This window comes from Dysidea avara, chromosome 6 (genome assembly GCF_963678975.1).
Source record: "Dysidea avara chromosome 6, odDysAvar1.4, whole genome shotgun sequence".
Classification (NCBI taxonomy): Eukaryota; Metazoa; Porifera; class Demospongiae; order Dictyoceratida; family Dysideidae; genus Dysidea; species Dysidea avara.
The window spans coordinates 16,355,019-16,370,527 of record NC_089277.1 but is presented as its reverse complement, the minus strand read 5'-3'; the positions used below and the strand labels follow the sequence as shown (position 1 = coordinate 16,370,527).

Sequence of the window (15,509 nt, the reverse complement as noted above, 5' to 3'; positions counted from 1 at the left end):
AACAAAAAAAGGACAAAGGTAAGTCCATGATGCATGCACTATACGTAGCTGCTTTGGTTGGTGAAAAGGTATGTCTCAGCCTCTCGGGCCGAAGAGACATCGAACAGTGAAACATTATCCCTAGTCAAGTTATGCTTGGTACAATCAGTCAGTTAGTCAAACAGTAGAACATAATTTACTAAAAAAGATTTTAAAATCTCATAGAAACTTGTTGGAAGGGTTTGGTATTGCTCTCAAGGCATCTTTTGGGTTATAACAAATACTGTACCTGGCATCAAGGAAAGGTGAGGCTTGTTTTGACATTTTTGGAGAAATCCCAAATCTCCATGATCCCTATACTGTACAGTATGATGAAGTCATGAAGCACACCTTAGCTATGTTTAGGACCTACTTGAAATGGTCACTATAATGAGGTGGTCTTATTAATGAGGTCGTGAAGCACACCTTAGCTATGTTTAGGGCCTACTTGACATGGTAACTATAATGAGGTGGCCACTACATGAGGTTTCACTGTACTATTTTACCTACAGTACTATTCACTTAAACAATGACACGGCAGTACACTTGTAATGCGCGGCTTCAATTTCTAACCGTTCAAGACAATTTTGTTGCTTTAACAGAATTGCCACAAATACCTCTCAATACTTACACCTGTAAATACATTATTCCAGTCGCTATCCACCAAGATGGCAAACTGCAGTCATAGTACAGCCTAACAGAACACAGCTGGAATGTTCATGTGTAGACTACAATGAGCTGATATACACTAACACATTGAGACCATACCCTCAACACATATACTAATACAGGCACAAACTTGTCATCACCTTTGAGGGCTAGTCTCGCAAGCCGGACTCTTAGCTGTTTTCCATTGTGCACTATGTCAGTTCTCTGTGCACAGATAGGCTGGACTACAGCCCATAAACCCTGTTGGCATAATTGCAGCAATGTATCTGCAATTATTGGATCACTGTGTTTTCAAACTGCGTGGGTACACCATAGGCTAAAATACACAAGCATGGAATCAACTTATACATTCTTCCCCATCTTGTTCTAGAATTCCCAGACTCTTTCCAGAAGGGCACACACTGAAAACTGCTAAATCAGAAAGTTTCAGGCTACGCTTGCGACTACTTCAAGGATTTGCTACACAAGTGCTACATCCAATCAGATGACACAACACATGCCCTATAACATTACTGTATTGTAGAGGCAACACACCACACACCCAGACTAGTGTTGTGGTTAATATAACATCATTTGCTAAGCAGTCAATTGCATTTAAGTGACACACAAAAGGAAATATCTTGTTACAGGACACACACACTAACCACACAGCGTGTGTGATTAGTAGCAATTAACACTCTTTATTGCTCAAGATATTTTCTATATGCATGTCTATATATTCGACACTGGTAGAAATGCCGTTAAAGGTGTACCTGACCACCAATAAAATATACTATGTGGTCTCAACAATGTTACACATCTATGTGACATGGTCACTAGAACTGAGTGACATTATACTACATTAAAAGTAGATGTTCCGCTGTAATAATAGTAATTACCTCTATGAGTACCATTGCCTGACCATGGCCAGTTGTGTATACAGGCCCATTTCTTTTCCACCACTGAACATGTATAATAAATTGAGTGAATAGGATGGTAGCTAAGCAGTGTGCTCATGCATGAAAACACACATCGCACAAAAGTAAAAAAAACAACAACAAAAAGGAATGCTTTTGACAGCCATGCAAAACACAATTATTGCCATGCCCAGAGAACTAGCACAGTGTACCACTCAGTATTGTGCAAGGTCTCAGAAATAAAGGTCGTGCAACCCACGACCTCAACACTAGAACTGAACAGAATATCATAACTGGCTACTGAGCAGCTCATAACTGTTAATTGGTTATTCAGTGTACTGGATTGAATGACATTTCCTGCAATTTTTATGCTGCGCCTAGCTACACACCCTTAAAATGGTAGTACAATTACTGTAGTACAATTTTGCAGATTGGCCAAAGTAATAAGCATCAAGTGATTATACCTACAGCAGAATCCTACAAGTGTGATATTTTTGAGATACTGGTGTGAGTAAAGGTTCTTACGTAAGGAAACAACAGTAAGTTGGAGCAATGAACCTTAATTACTAGGCATGATGCACACACGCACACACACATTCTTGACTATCTGTCTGGAAATCTCAATTGCAGGAACTGAGTCTCCTTGGTCCATCTTTCCTGCAGCTGTATGATCTACATGCTTGGTGCAAGCCTTGTTGTGGGAGTGCAAATCCAACACAAGGGAACCCTGATCTCCACCAAGGGTGTTGCCATTAACCACACCACCACACACTACACTGAGGAATCACAGAAGTGTTAAGCACAACTACTTAACTCACTGTTCACTTGTCTGGGTGTTCACAATGCTCCCAAAGTGATTATGATTAATTACAACATTTGCATATTTATGGGCTCAGTTTCTAGGAGGATGAAGTGGTTCCCTTACAGAATATTACAACTATTTGATACAGTATAATAACACTCTTTGTTGGATCCTTTTGTCTATCAAGTTAAATTTCACAGGGTTCAGTCTCACATGTAAATGGTGTATGGCCAGTTTTCTTTCTCAAACACTAAATAGCTTGCAACCACTTCATGGTCTGAGCCGTTTACGAATTAGCACTGAATTACGAACCTTTCTTAGTGGTCACCTCTGTACACTGACCACCCCTTTAAACCAAAGGTGCTAACTTAACTTACTTAAGTGGTACCCATTTTACATGTTCTGTATCTGCAGTCCATAGGAACAGTATCGGACATAAACTTCTGGGTCCTAATGTGGCCTCATGGACACTTGCTATGTTACAGTGTTATATGTATATGTGCATCACCTTCAGTTCTACCAGGAAAAGCAATAAAGACTACTATAGCTTCTACAAACTGTGAGATTACATGCCATAAGGCTTCTGAGGCTCTGCTTGTCAATTTCTATGATGCACACACCCACCAAACACAAATAAGGCTGGGGGTAAACATACAGTAGCCGTTGGATAGTTTCAATGATGTTAGCCTACAGTGTATATCTCAGGAGTGCATATGTCACGGTACTTAATCCTTACAGGTTTCTGGTAATGTTATCATTCATCACTTCAGTATACAAAAAACAAGTATCTAGCCCCATACATCTTAATTTTTACCTCTGAAAGAGGACAACCTCAGCCAAAACTCTGGGGACCAAAGTATCCATCCTTTATAAAGAGGTCCTACAGCAGTCAGATAGTATGCTTGTGAGAAAGCTTTTCAACTGCTTGTAAAAGCTCACTTTGGCTTACCTTTCTCCACCTTTTCAAACACACTTTCTGTAACAACTTTAAACAGGCTGTAGGACCAGGTGTCCTACAGACCTTCAGCACTTGTGCTGTAAAGCCTTAATTAATAAATAAATAAACCTTTAAATGATTACCAAGGCATGAAATGACACTTGTAAACTCTACTGTAAGATTGTGCATTGCATCAATTATTGTGATAAAACAGTCTTCAGTGCATAATCATCACAGAGTCCTACTAGCATAGGAAGCATATTCAGCAGTTAATAGTAGAAAGAGGCCAATACATTTTAAGTTCTATGTAAAATTATTGTTTTAATTGCTCATGTGAGCCTCAAGTCATAATACAAAACTAATGAGGTTGGATAGTGTTACAATGGTACAGTTGGTTTTTCAAAAACTCTGCGGAGTTTAACGTCACATGGCATGCTATGAATAAATGAAACATTTATGAAATATATTTTTAGTAGCACCCTACTCTGAACTAATAATACCATATATGCACAAAATGATAGGTACTGCTGTAAACCATTTAAGGCAACCACTGATGCTTCTTTGTACTATTACAAGAAGATACTTGCACACTACATGTGACAAACACCCCACACAGAAGAAACAATACAACATTTAATATTTCATCATTCACCATACCTTCATCACAAAGCCCTGTAAAACAATGGAGCCTTGTCAGTGTGGTGCACACCAATAAAGGTGTCCATTTCATGTCACAGTTCAGAGAAAGCATACGTACAGGATGCTCACCATTGTTAAGAGGGTGTGGGGCTGCCAGTATAGTTAATGGCGTTCACACAAAGAATATCTTTCCTTGTGAAATGCTCTGCAGAAATGGGCTAGTGTGTAGCACAGTATATATCTGCATGTACATATATGATAAGAAAATATAGTGGTTTATGTGTAGTGTGTGTATGTGCATGCGTGCATGCACATGTGTGGTATGTATACATACACACATCCATGTTTTCGCATACTCCATCCACAACAAGTAGGTGTGGTCTTATTGCTACAGGAAATGCCAGATTCATTTTCACGTAACGCGCACTGATTAACACAATACAAGATAACTCCATCAGTGGAGCTAACAATCCAAGTGCAATAAAAAAAAAGAAAACACATGTAAAGATACTACTACATATGCACCACTGATGCATGCACTTTAACATATTTCCAGTGAAAGAACACACACAACATACAGTACATGACCATAAGGATAATTTACAAAGAGAAATATTACACTGTAAAATCTCACGAGTAGTTGTGAGTCTAATTTTTAATAGCAAACTAAAAACATCACCGATTGTTTATGGTTGGCTGGTTGCCACTGTGAAGTTAGGTAATTCACACTTAAGACTGATCATAACACATTCAAAGCATGTGCGTTGGCAATAGCAGAAGCCATTTTAGAATTAGGAGGAAGCATTGACAACTATCTGAATGAAATGTGAACAAAAGCACAAACACAACAATCATTACAGTCAATGAGCTATCGGAATAGGAAAAGGTATTTCTTCAGCAATTCAAATGATTACACAATATCTACACCCACATACAACATGTAGGACAAGACTGGTAAAACTGAAGTTCGTAGCTAGACAAAAGCAGGACAACCAAACAATACATACCACTGAGTGACATTAAATGTTAACACAAAATACTTACATAGAACATTTACACGGGGATAATTTTTAGACATACTTTCTGAGCACACTGTTCATGGCTTACAGAAGCGTTACAACCAAATACCACTTTAGTCTGAGTTTCTAAGTACAGGGTAACACCTTTAAGACACAGTTGACAGTACATTTACTATCACTGGTCACAGTATGCAAACAATGCCAGGAAACTAATGATAAAACTATGATGCAAAAACCTACACAAAAATATGCTTGAATAGTCATTAAAAAAACTTCTTGCATACATCGAGACAGCACAGCATATTTTCATGCGGTGGACATACAAGCAAGTTTAATCCAATTATGCAGAAGGACAACAGCAACTGTCAGTGAGCATCAAACCTGGAATCTTGCAGTTACCAGGCTCTAGATGCTTGACACATTACAAAGCCCAAACACCAATGCCTGCTTGTTTGCTTTATATAAACAAAGTCAAGTAATCTGATAATCTAGGCAGAAAGCATCTCTCGATTGGTGAACATTGTGGGTGATTGTTCAGCCCATCACTTCAGGTTGGCTGCTTTGGTGTTGAAACCTGTATAAACGGTAAGCAGAACAAACTTCACCCTCCATTAGGCAAGTATTACCGATCAGTTGGAGGCAGTGAATGGAGTATATGCCCTAGGTATATTTATGACATCACTAACTGCTTTTGAATGAAAATGTACAGAGGAGACAAGATGGCACCTGTATTGTGAATCTGTTTAGCCACAGATGTGCTGCATATGATAAATAAATTTGACATTTGTAAATCATACAGTGTCTCCCATATGAATGTGTTACAAGCAGCAAAATTAGCTACATATACACAGATACATGCATATCACCAGGACTGCATTGTATATCCAGACAAAGTCTCATCCAATGGAAGAATGTAACCACTAGTTGTGATACGTGTGGGGCTTGTAGCCGTATATACACCAGTTGTGTCCCTCCCAGATGCTTGTTGAATGGTGCATCCTTCTAAATTCCTGAAATAAACAATTCGATCACTATATTGTACACATATTATATACTAACTCAAGTTTTACCAGAAACTTAAAACTCTATGAAAGCTTGTCCTCTCAAATACACGGTTGTCCATGGTATATACAACACATCCTCTGACACTTAGTAACACTTTCCATGCATACACTGGTATGTATGAATTCCTTAAACCAATATGACAGGTGTATTTACCACGTTCATTATCATACTCAACATTCAAGGCAACTTTGCTAAGTATTACACATACAGTATACTGTTCTTCAATTAGGTGACACTATTACAAATGCACAAAGCCCTTGGAGGAATTCACCAGATGTACCTCTTAAGAGCTCTGCCATACAAGTCCTCCAGTGTCTAACTATATAATGATAATTAGTATGAACATTAATGTGTCCAATAACGATCGCATATTTCAAAGAAGGAACACTTCAAAATGAAAGAGTTGTGGGAGCTAGTATTCATGTGAGTGATTGCCCATCCCACCTGTCAGCTTCTATTGATGTACATGTCACTTAATAGCATAAGATGGTCAATTTGTCACCTTCTTACTATAAAGGATAACTCTCAAACGAAGAGTCAATAAATATGCACACTAAACTATTTTCCACAGGAACAGAACTACAATGCACAGATGGCAGATGACCTCTATACTAACGATACAAAGCAGTCACAGTTTACCTAATCCAACTCACCCACATTAAAGTACACACACACATACATTACTTTGTTATCATATGCAATGACCTCACTTTATTTGCATGTCAATCAGGGGAAGCTACCTTGCTAAACAGCTGCACACTTTTTCATATCACATCGTTGGCAAAATCAGGTGTTACACAAGAAAATGTATTGCTTCACGATTGTTTACAGTTGCTTCATGGTGCTTAATTATTTATTGACTTACGACTGACAGACTTCAAATACAGTGCTATGTATGTTTAACCACTCAGTAAATAGTTGGGATCAGTGGAGTTATCAGCTATGACTTGCACACACAAAGTATAAACAACTATCACACAATAAGCAGGCACTCTAGATCTTTCTGCAGGATAGGACTAGTGTCCAACGGGAGGACTAGCTGTATGGATTATGAGGTGGAAACCCGAAGTCCCACAATGAAGTGTGAGATATGGACAGTTGGCATTGTTTCCCAAGTACCAAGTAGTAGGCTGGACCTAATCAAACTGCATAGCAACACACTTATGGCACAAAGAAATCTGGCAACATGATTTGCAGGATGTGGTTAGATTGGCAGAAAAGCAATCAATTATATTGTGGACTATTGGTATATCACAGCGAACAGGCTGCCCATTCACTAGCATTAGCCACAAAGCATTGACGTAATGATAATATTCAGTTGTAAAGTAACCCCACTCAGGCAGCCATTCTGTGCATGGCTGAGCCCCTGTTATAATATAAACCACTAACAATATTCATTACCTGTCAGATTCAATAGCAAATACAATACATATTAGTTCTATTGGATTAGATCATGTGCTTACTTCTTGGCACGGAATCCCTCTAAGATGGGGAGAATGCTCATATCAAGGCTATACAATTTGTGTTATTGCAAGAACTTTACCAGTCAAAGTAGTATTTACCACTAGCTTAGGAGCCCAAGTAAAATGAAAAGCATCCTACAGTAAATTATCTAGAAGGCTTGGAAAAAAAGGGGTTTGAACTAAGTTGCATTTGTCACTCGACATCATGTTTACACCACGCTTAATGGCACATGAGTACTCCGTTCTCCATAGCAACCATCAGTATAAATTAAATTATGCAATACTGCATACTTTAAAAGGGAAAAGACTTTTTATTTCAATTTGAATTCGTACACAAAAGCTGAATTCCCTTACAGTTCAATATTAAAATCAATAAAGCATTTGGGAATAAACACTGAGCCCAATGATACCACCCACGTATATTGTGATGCAATATTTCATAATCTTGCTTGGGGTTGCCTTATTTTATATTGATCACCTGATAAGTGTGATGAAGCCTCATTAGAGTCACCCACTTACAAGGAAAAATATGGCCTCCATAAAGAAATGGGCCAATATATAACATAGCACTTCGGTTTCAGTAGTAGGAAGGATACGGTGAAGAGAATAGCATTTCATGTCTCCCCAAGTCTTTCATCTAACACGAATCTGAGGTGTGCAGTGTGGAGCCAATTTTGAAGTGGAAAAATAACCACTTAGGATACAGATTTGATTTTAAGTAGCTCATGTACAAACACATACTTGTCAGTTTGGTAAACATTAAATATGTCAACTATTGTCCTTACTAGCTCACAAAATAAACCACTCAAGACATCCTGTTCTATTAAACATTGGCTCAATCAATCAGTAATATATTTTTAAAAGATACTGACATCTGATATACACAAACACAAGTATGTATTCTTTTCAAAATAGAGATTGCTACAATATTAAATTTGCTGTCAACAAATAGCTAACTTAAAGTGGCCTTCTCAGTTTCATCAACAAATGTAGCATCAGTTGCTATAGTCTCACATGACCAGTCTGCTATCTCGCCTCCTCTTACATCGCTGGTCAGCATGATAGAATCTGGTGAATTACCATTGACAAAGTTGCACGCCATAGATTCTTGTTTTTCTTGCCGGGAGTATATAGTAGCAGCTAGTATCGGTCTTGTTTTGAAGTTTTGTGGTCAAGCTTATACTCAGCCATATCAACGTAATGAAATCCACCAAATTACAGTGGAAATTCACAACTTTGTCAATGGTAATTTAGCAGACCCTATCTCGCCAAACCCAATGACATCACAACTAAGAGACAAGCAAGATAGCTGTCGCCACACATACTATGTGGTGCAGTATAGCGAGCAAAGTAGAAAACACAGAAGGGAAGAAGTGTAGACCAGCATAAGCCTCGAAATATTCAGATGAATAAAGATTGCATGATCTGAGACACTTACATGAATTTTCACTTGTAAGCTCCTACAGCTAGCTAGTGAGAAATATGAAAGTTTCTTGATTTCAGAAATGGCAATTCATTTCTGCAATATAATGGTTAACAACATACACAAGCTAGGTGCTGTTGTATTATAACATTAGGTAAATAGTGACAAACAACATTCATTTGTGACTAAACAAGTAGTAAAACATTGATGGTCGGAAATGTGTCAACATATTATGTAAGTATGTACTTCGATTGCAAACTGGTTCACCACAGAAAATATGTGGCTTACTTGTCTGACATTCTAACAGCAAAGAGTTACTTGAGACCTACAAACTCTTCCAAACAGAAAAGCTCATAAATTCTCATCCAGTTTACAAGTAACTTGATACCAGGGTTTCTTGTTCGCTTGATTGGTTGACAACCTTGTCCCATGATACTATTAGTATCTGCTCAGTACATTAGACCACTTTGGTCACCGTGGGTTAAATACCTCAGTCTTCTGCATACAGTAAACCAGACAATGATGACTAGATAGCGATGACTGCATTGGAATATTATAGTACAATTGATGATAAGTATACCTAACTGTGTATTACATGAAAACTGATATATTTGATAACTTAATAACTGGTAAGATTATCTCACGTGGCAAATTCAGTGGCTTCAGTGCTTCATGCGCCACAAAAGGCCATCACACTCAAACGTCAATGTTTGAAGGCACATGCCAAGTCTAGGGACAAAGACTTCACAGCACATTAATGATCGTTGTGCAGTAAACTAATGTAGCTCAAGAAGTGTGCATGAATGTTCCTATCACAGAGTTACAGCCATTGTCCATCTCTTTCTGTTAACGTTAACACATTTTGTGTCTACTGGTACTAAAAATTCTTTGATGTTTGAGGTATAAGCAAGGGTAACAGAAGGATCAGGTTTATTTTAAATACAGCACTCAGGAACACAGAGATGGTACCATAAATGTAAACCACTAACCAATAATTTGACCATATTAAAAACATACAATGCATAAATTCCTACACTATCCAGTCTGTGATTAACATGTTGGTTGATGTAAGAGGCACAACTAGTCAATACTTGGTTGACCAGGGAACTTGTTGACATAATCTACATCACATATTGGAGTGTTCCTGTGGAAATAGCCTGAAATGCAGCCCTTCACCTGCCACATGTCTTAAGCTCTTATATACCCTTGAAAGCTGTGCTGATCCTTGTAGTGCCATCTTTGTCTCCGGTATCTATCCTGTTGTGTTACATTTCATGGTCCTTTCATGCATGGAGGCATAAAGCTAAACCACCCCAATACCGTGTTATATTTTTAAAAGCTGCTGAGTTCATTTCGTGTGTTAAATTGTAGCATTGTCAGCTCATTTTTCGGGTACTCCATGATATCTGCTTTTTTTGCATCAGTTGAATAAATGCTGCCTTGCTTCATATTGGAGAAGTGCAGTGTTCCACTCAGCATCCATCAAAAGGAGATGAGTGATGTTCTGTATCATTAGGCCATTTGCTCCTTACAGGCCTTCTGGCACTCTTATGGGAATAATTCATTAGTAAGCTAAGAAAAGGTGTCTGTTCATTATGATGATAATTGATAGTCACTTAAAAGCTCATACCTTAATCTCAGATAAATTACATGTAACAAAAGCCATCACATGTCAACGTATTAAATAATGCAATAAAATTATCAAATACCACACAACTATCCTTTCTAGTTATTTTCTTCCTCCCTAACATTTATATATTAAGGTTAGAATTTACACATTTTTGTGTTTATTACGCCTTATTGGTAATAAACATTCTTTGAAGTATGAGGCGTAAGCTAGGTTGAAACAGCATCAGGGTTACATTTATTGCGAACGCTGCTCCTTTTATTGCAGACACTGCTCCAAGCACACAAAAACAGAAAGTGAAACACGATAGCCAATGACGTTACACCATTGACCAATAAATTGACCACATTAAAGCAAACAATGCATAAATTCCTACCACTATACAAATACTATGACACACACTCACATTAACGAATGTGTGACGATGTGACCACAAGTAGCACAAATGAACAATACTTCATTGCCAGGGGGAACTTGTTGACATAAATAATCTGCGTCATACTGGGTAACTTTATTAAGATGTTCCAGAGGAAATACTTCTCCTTTCTGAGAAATATTTTTTTCTTCAAGAGTTAGTCTGAAATGTAGCCCTTCGCCTGCAACATATCTTAAGTTCTTGCAAGAGTTGGGAAGGACTTTGTAGCCCAGCAAGCCATGCTGCTTCTTTGCAGCGCCATCTTCGCCTGCAATTTCTATTCTGTCTTGCTTTATTTTCACCACGATCTTTTCACGTACGGAAATATAAACTTGAATTATCCCGATAGTGCGCCTTATTTCTAAAAACAGCTTCGAGTCCATTTCGCGCAATTCGCGACTTTCTGCTAATCTTATGACGTCAATAGGCACAGCCCATTTCTATAGTAACATTTATTAAAATTGTAGGAATTAATAAAGGTCAGCGATAGTACACGGTAATCACCGGACTTTGCTTTCCATTGTTGCGCCGTCAGTTTCTTTCTCGGGTCGATCTCCGTTATATCTGCTTTTCTGTGAGTTTCATCAGTTGAAGAAGTGCTGCCTTGTTTCGTATTGGAAAAGAGCAGTGTTCTACTTGGCATCAAAGTTTCTTTTCAAAAGCAAGTAAGTTATTATATCTTTATTCATGCATAGTGTGAATGGGGAATTTTTCCTTTCATACATCGTTGAAAAGTGTACGCTTACCTCACAGTTTGTTTCCTGACTTTAGTTTCTGCAACGTCAGGTATATTTTCAATGTTAGCTTTGTTCCGCCAAGGAGATTTAAAAGACCCGCGTGTCTATTAATGTTTTATTTTTATTGCAAATGCGATTGTGTGTGTGTGTACGGTTATCTGTGCCGCTGTTATATTTTATTCCTTTACTTGCTGGTACAGATTCAAGGAGAACCCCCCAGATAGCTGCAAAGAATGGATTGCCCGGCCCAGTTAGCGACATCAGGTGATTGTACCATGGACAGCACTGCTACGCAAGCTTTGACCTTTACTCAAATTACGAAGCTAGACGGAGTTCTAAAGCGAGCGGTTGAAATAAATTGCCAAAGAAACAACTTTCCAGCTCTAATGGTCACACCCGTCCAAATGGTGAAGACAATAAAAGAGAAGCTAATTAACAACAACATTGCCGTTCATAACATCTTATTGAACGGCAGCGCTGCAAGCTATTGTATCGCTGATGACAAACAGACCACTGTACATTACAAAGACTTAGACTTGATTTTTCATGTTACAATAAAAGGAGAAAGAGACTTCCACTTTATCAGAGAGCATGTTCTCCAGTCCTTGTTAGATTTCTTTCCAGAGTGGTATTCCACAGACCAGATATCCACTTGTGCTTTGGAAGATGCTTATGTTCACAAACAGGTCAAGGTCAATACTGGACATCCAAATGGCGACAGATGGTCTTTGATCTCCCTGCACAGTGACAGTTTACAGAGTGACAGTTTGGATAGTGAGAATTTGTGTGGCCTGGATTTCAAGTTTGTAGACCAAATGAATCGCCAGTACCGATTTTCCACTGATTCATTTCAAATCTTCCTTGATTCCTACTTCCAGCTAGAGGGATTGGATTGTATTCAAGATGGCACCGTTGAGTTAAAGTCAACGTTTTTTCCCACAGTGCAAGCGTTTTCTGCTTATGGCAACTACTCTGATGCTGAATTTCACTTAAACAACAGGTTGATCAGAACAAAAAGTCCTGAGGAAATTAGAGGTGGTGGCCTCTTCAAGTATTGCAATTTACTTACTGCTCAATACAAGCCATACAACAGCGAAGAAATGGATACACAGGAAAGAACAATGTGTACACGATTTTTTATTGATTTTTCTGACCCAAGTCGTCAGAGCTCTGAGCTACAAAAGTATTTCAATTTCCATTACAGCTATGCTGAGGTCACCAAAGGTCTCTACTTTCTCAATTATTTGTTGAGCGTGATTCGCAAGTCAAGCATTCACGTTCTGGACAATTCAGTAAGAAACAACTTTGAGAACATGGTGATGACCTTAAGAACTATTCACCTTTACCGGAATGGTTTGATCACTATTGTTCCAACTACGTACCGAACCCATGCAAGAAAAAACAGCAGTGGAGGCTACCTCCAAAGCCCTAGCACTACACAATCAAATGGTGTTTCCTACAGCTATGGTGTTCCTGCACGAGTGTCCACGCCACCTGGATCCTATGTGACACCCATCTCTCCATTTTTCATCACATCCGCTGCAGTTGCAAGCAACTCAAACAGTGGGAATGCCTAAAGACTGTACAATAAGTAAGCCTAGCTGATATAATACAATTACTAGGTTGTATAAAAGAATCGTGAATCAATATAAAAATGTTTTCAGATTTTCTGTTTGAAAAAAAATTGAGCAAGCCTATATTATTGTCATTGCTTCAAAATGTATTTTTTTTGTTTTAAATTTTGTGACTTATATTGAATGTACTCCTTATCGAAAAAAATGTACATAATTGTATTTGTATATCAATTACAGTGTTATTATCCCCTCACAGAAGGCTAAAAATGTGTATACATGTTCTGTAGTATAATCTCTTTATATTGGATGTATTATAATTTGTTTTTGTACCAAATGTGCAATATTGAAATGTTATAACAATAAAAATTGTTATTTTTAAATTCTTTGAAACTGTTTCGAGTGTCGTTTTTGTCCATGGTGGAAAGGTCTTTTCTTGTGACCGAAGGTCTTGGTAGAATGTGACCTTGAACTATGCACAGCTGTTTACGTGGAAGTCAAGGATTACTTGTAAAAGATGATATCAGCAACTCATGAATATTATACCAAATGAAATCATCAAAAAGGACACCTTGAAATCAATGGAGATGATAATCAGGACTTGTCCATGTATTAATAATGTTGCTACATACATTCATTCAGCCCCCCCCAGGACACCTCTCTAATATGAATAATGCTATGGTCCTAAGTCTTAAAATTGATGGGTTTTTCTACAGCATGTTTTATGACATCACTTATAAACTGATTAGTTATAAATGAGACAATTTCATATATGGAGTGACACTAAGCTAGTGCCATTATAATGTTGCCAAGGATACGCAATGTCACACTTGGTGGTACCAAGAATCCATACGCCTTTGCCACTTTCTGTAAGTCCAAATTCTCCACGTTAAACACGCTCTTCAGTGAGTGTGACGCGTATGCCTTGAGGTAAGACTGGTAGCCATCTTTGGCAGAGTTATGAAGATAGTAATTCTTCTCGATCAGTCGCTCCAACTGTAAGAAAAAGACATGAGTGACGTAACAATCATTCAGCACAGAGGAATAAAATGGGTGTGTGCTGTAATCACACCTTTAAATAAATCACGCTACATCTACAAGTAGTTTGTGTTTACACAGTTTAAAGTGCTAAATTAATAACAATTATTTATAAGACATTGTCTGAACCCCAAGCATTATATGAAGTCATACATTGTAATATAATTGACCATATGGCAGGCACTAAAAATATGGCTTCAGAATGGAAAGAAGCCAAGCGTAGACCAAGCGACACTTGACTAGTCTCCATACTAAGAAATAGAAGACCTCTAAGCCATTAATATTGATTCACCTAAGGGTGATGGAATTATATAGTTTCGGTGCAAATAAACACACACACACACTATTATATAAAGAGAACCCTACTAAAATAGTATTTCAATTATTAATCTGTTAAACAAAACTATAATAGTATAGTCTAAGTTGTAAAACTTTAATAGCTTAGGGCTATCAGTTTAGACTGAGGCATTAAAGTATGCTATCACCATAATACAGTTTCCTAAAGTGCAGCCAGCACAAGTAAACATGACAGGTAAGCAGTTGCTGAATCCTCACTAATACCACCAATGGCACCAAAATATATGGCCTCAATAATGAGATGGTCTTACTGACTGAGGTCATGGAGTACACAAATAAATAACACGATGTTAGTGATGTGAGACCAAACTAAACAACGTACAACCACACACATAATGTAGGACATGTACGTGTAGTGTGGTTAATGGTGTCCCTGACTGTGTATAAGGCAGGGTCAGGGTTCCCTTAGTTAACCAACAACAGAGTTTACACTGTACACATACAAAGTCACGATTGTACTAGGGTTTCCTGACCAGGTCACCAACCAGATCCCATCTATTGTCTATGGCTCTCTTGGAGTTGCCTGAACAGGTTCGTAATACATTACTCAGGCCAGGTGGGTGGACACCTCCCATGGTGGGTTAGGAAGGTAACAGATGGGCAGTGAAGAATCACATGTTTGGTGCTTGTGTGCATTTCTACATGTGTAGAGTGTGTCATACACGCACACATGTGTAATGTGCTTACATTTGTGTATACACAAGTGTGTAGTGTGTGGTGCATAGCAGGTGTTGCTACGTACACACTATTTCACAAGACGTTGCACAGCACACTTACCACCAAGGCAACTACACCCGACATGGCAAAACAGTACATATTCCCCAAAACCACAT

General features: G+C 38.2%; 3 protein-coding genes across 5 annotated transcripts in view; 1 reads left to right on the top strand and 2 right to left on the bottom strand.

Annotated features, from left to right (window-relative positions):
- LOC136258830 (E3 ubiquitin-protein ligase E3D-like) overlaps positions 1-11,645 on the bottom strand; it is a 17,399-nt gene extending 5,754 nt beyond the window's left edge. The window contains exon 1 of the mRNA XM_066052179.1: positions 10,965-11,645. Within this exon, the coding sequence (XP_065908251.1) occupies positions 10,965-11,356 (392 nt within the window). The 5' untranslated portion in view covers positions 11,357-11,645. The remainder of the gene's footprint in view (positions 1-10,964) is intronic.
- On the top strand, positions 11,447-13,664 carry LOC136258827 (terminal nucleotidyltransferase 5C-like). Its single transcript, XM_066052176.1, has 2 exons — positions 11,447-11,638; positions 11,911-13,664. Exon 2 carries the CDS (start codon positions 11,944-11,946, stop codon positions 13,285-13,287), a length of 1,344 nt encoding a protein of 447 aa, XP_065908248.1. The 5' UTR covers positions 11,447-11,638; positions 11,911-11,943; the 3' UTR covers positions 13,288-13,664.
- LOC136258825 (uncharacterized) overlaps positions 13,577-15,509 on the bottom strand; it is a 22,623-nt gene continuing 20,690 nt past the window's right edge. For all 3 annotated transcript variants that reach the window (XM_066052173.1, XM_066052175.1, XM_066052174.1), the window contains exons 12-13: positions 14,100-14,277; positions 13,577-13,763 (exon numbers count right to left, since the gene is read on the bottom strand). In XM_066052173.1, coding sequence (XP_065908245.1) covers positions 13,660-13,763; positions 14,100-14,277 — 282 coding nt within the window. In that variant the 3' untranslated portion in view covers positions 13,577-13,659. The remainder of the gene's footprint in view (positions 13,764-14,099; positions 14,278-15,509) is intronic.

Coding starts and splice junctions, on each gene's coding strand:
- LOC136258827 (XM_066052176.1), top strand. CDS start 11,944: ATGGATTGCCCGGCCCAGTTAGCGACATCAGGTGATTGTACCATGGAC.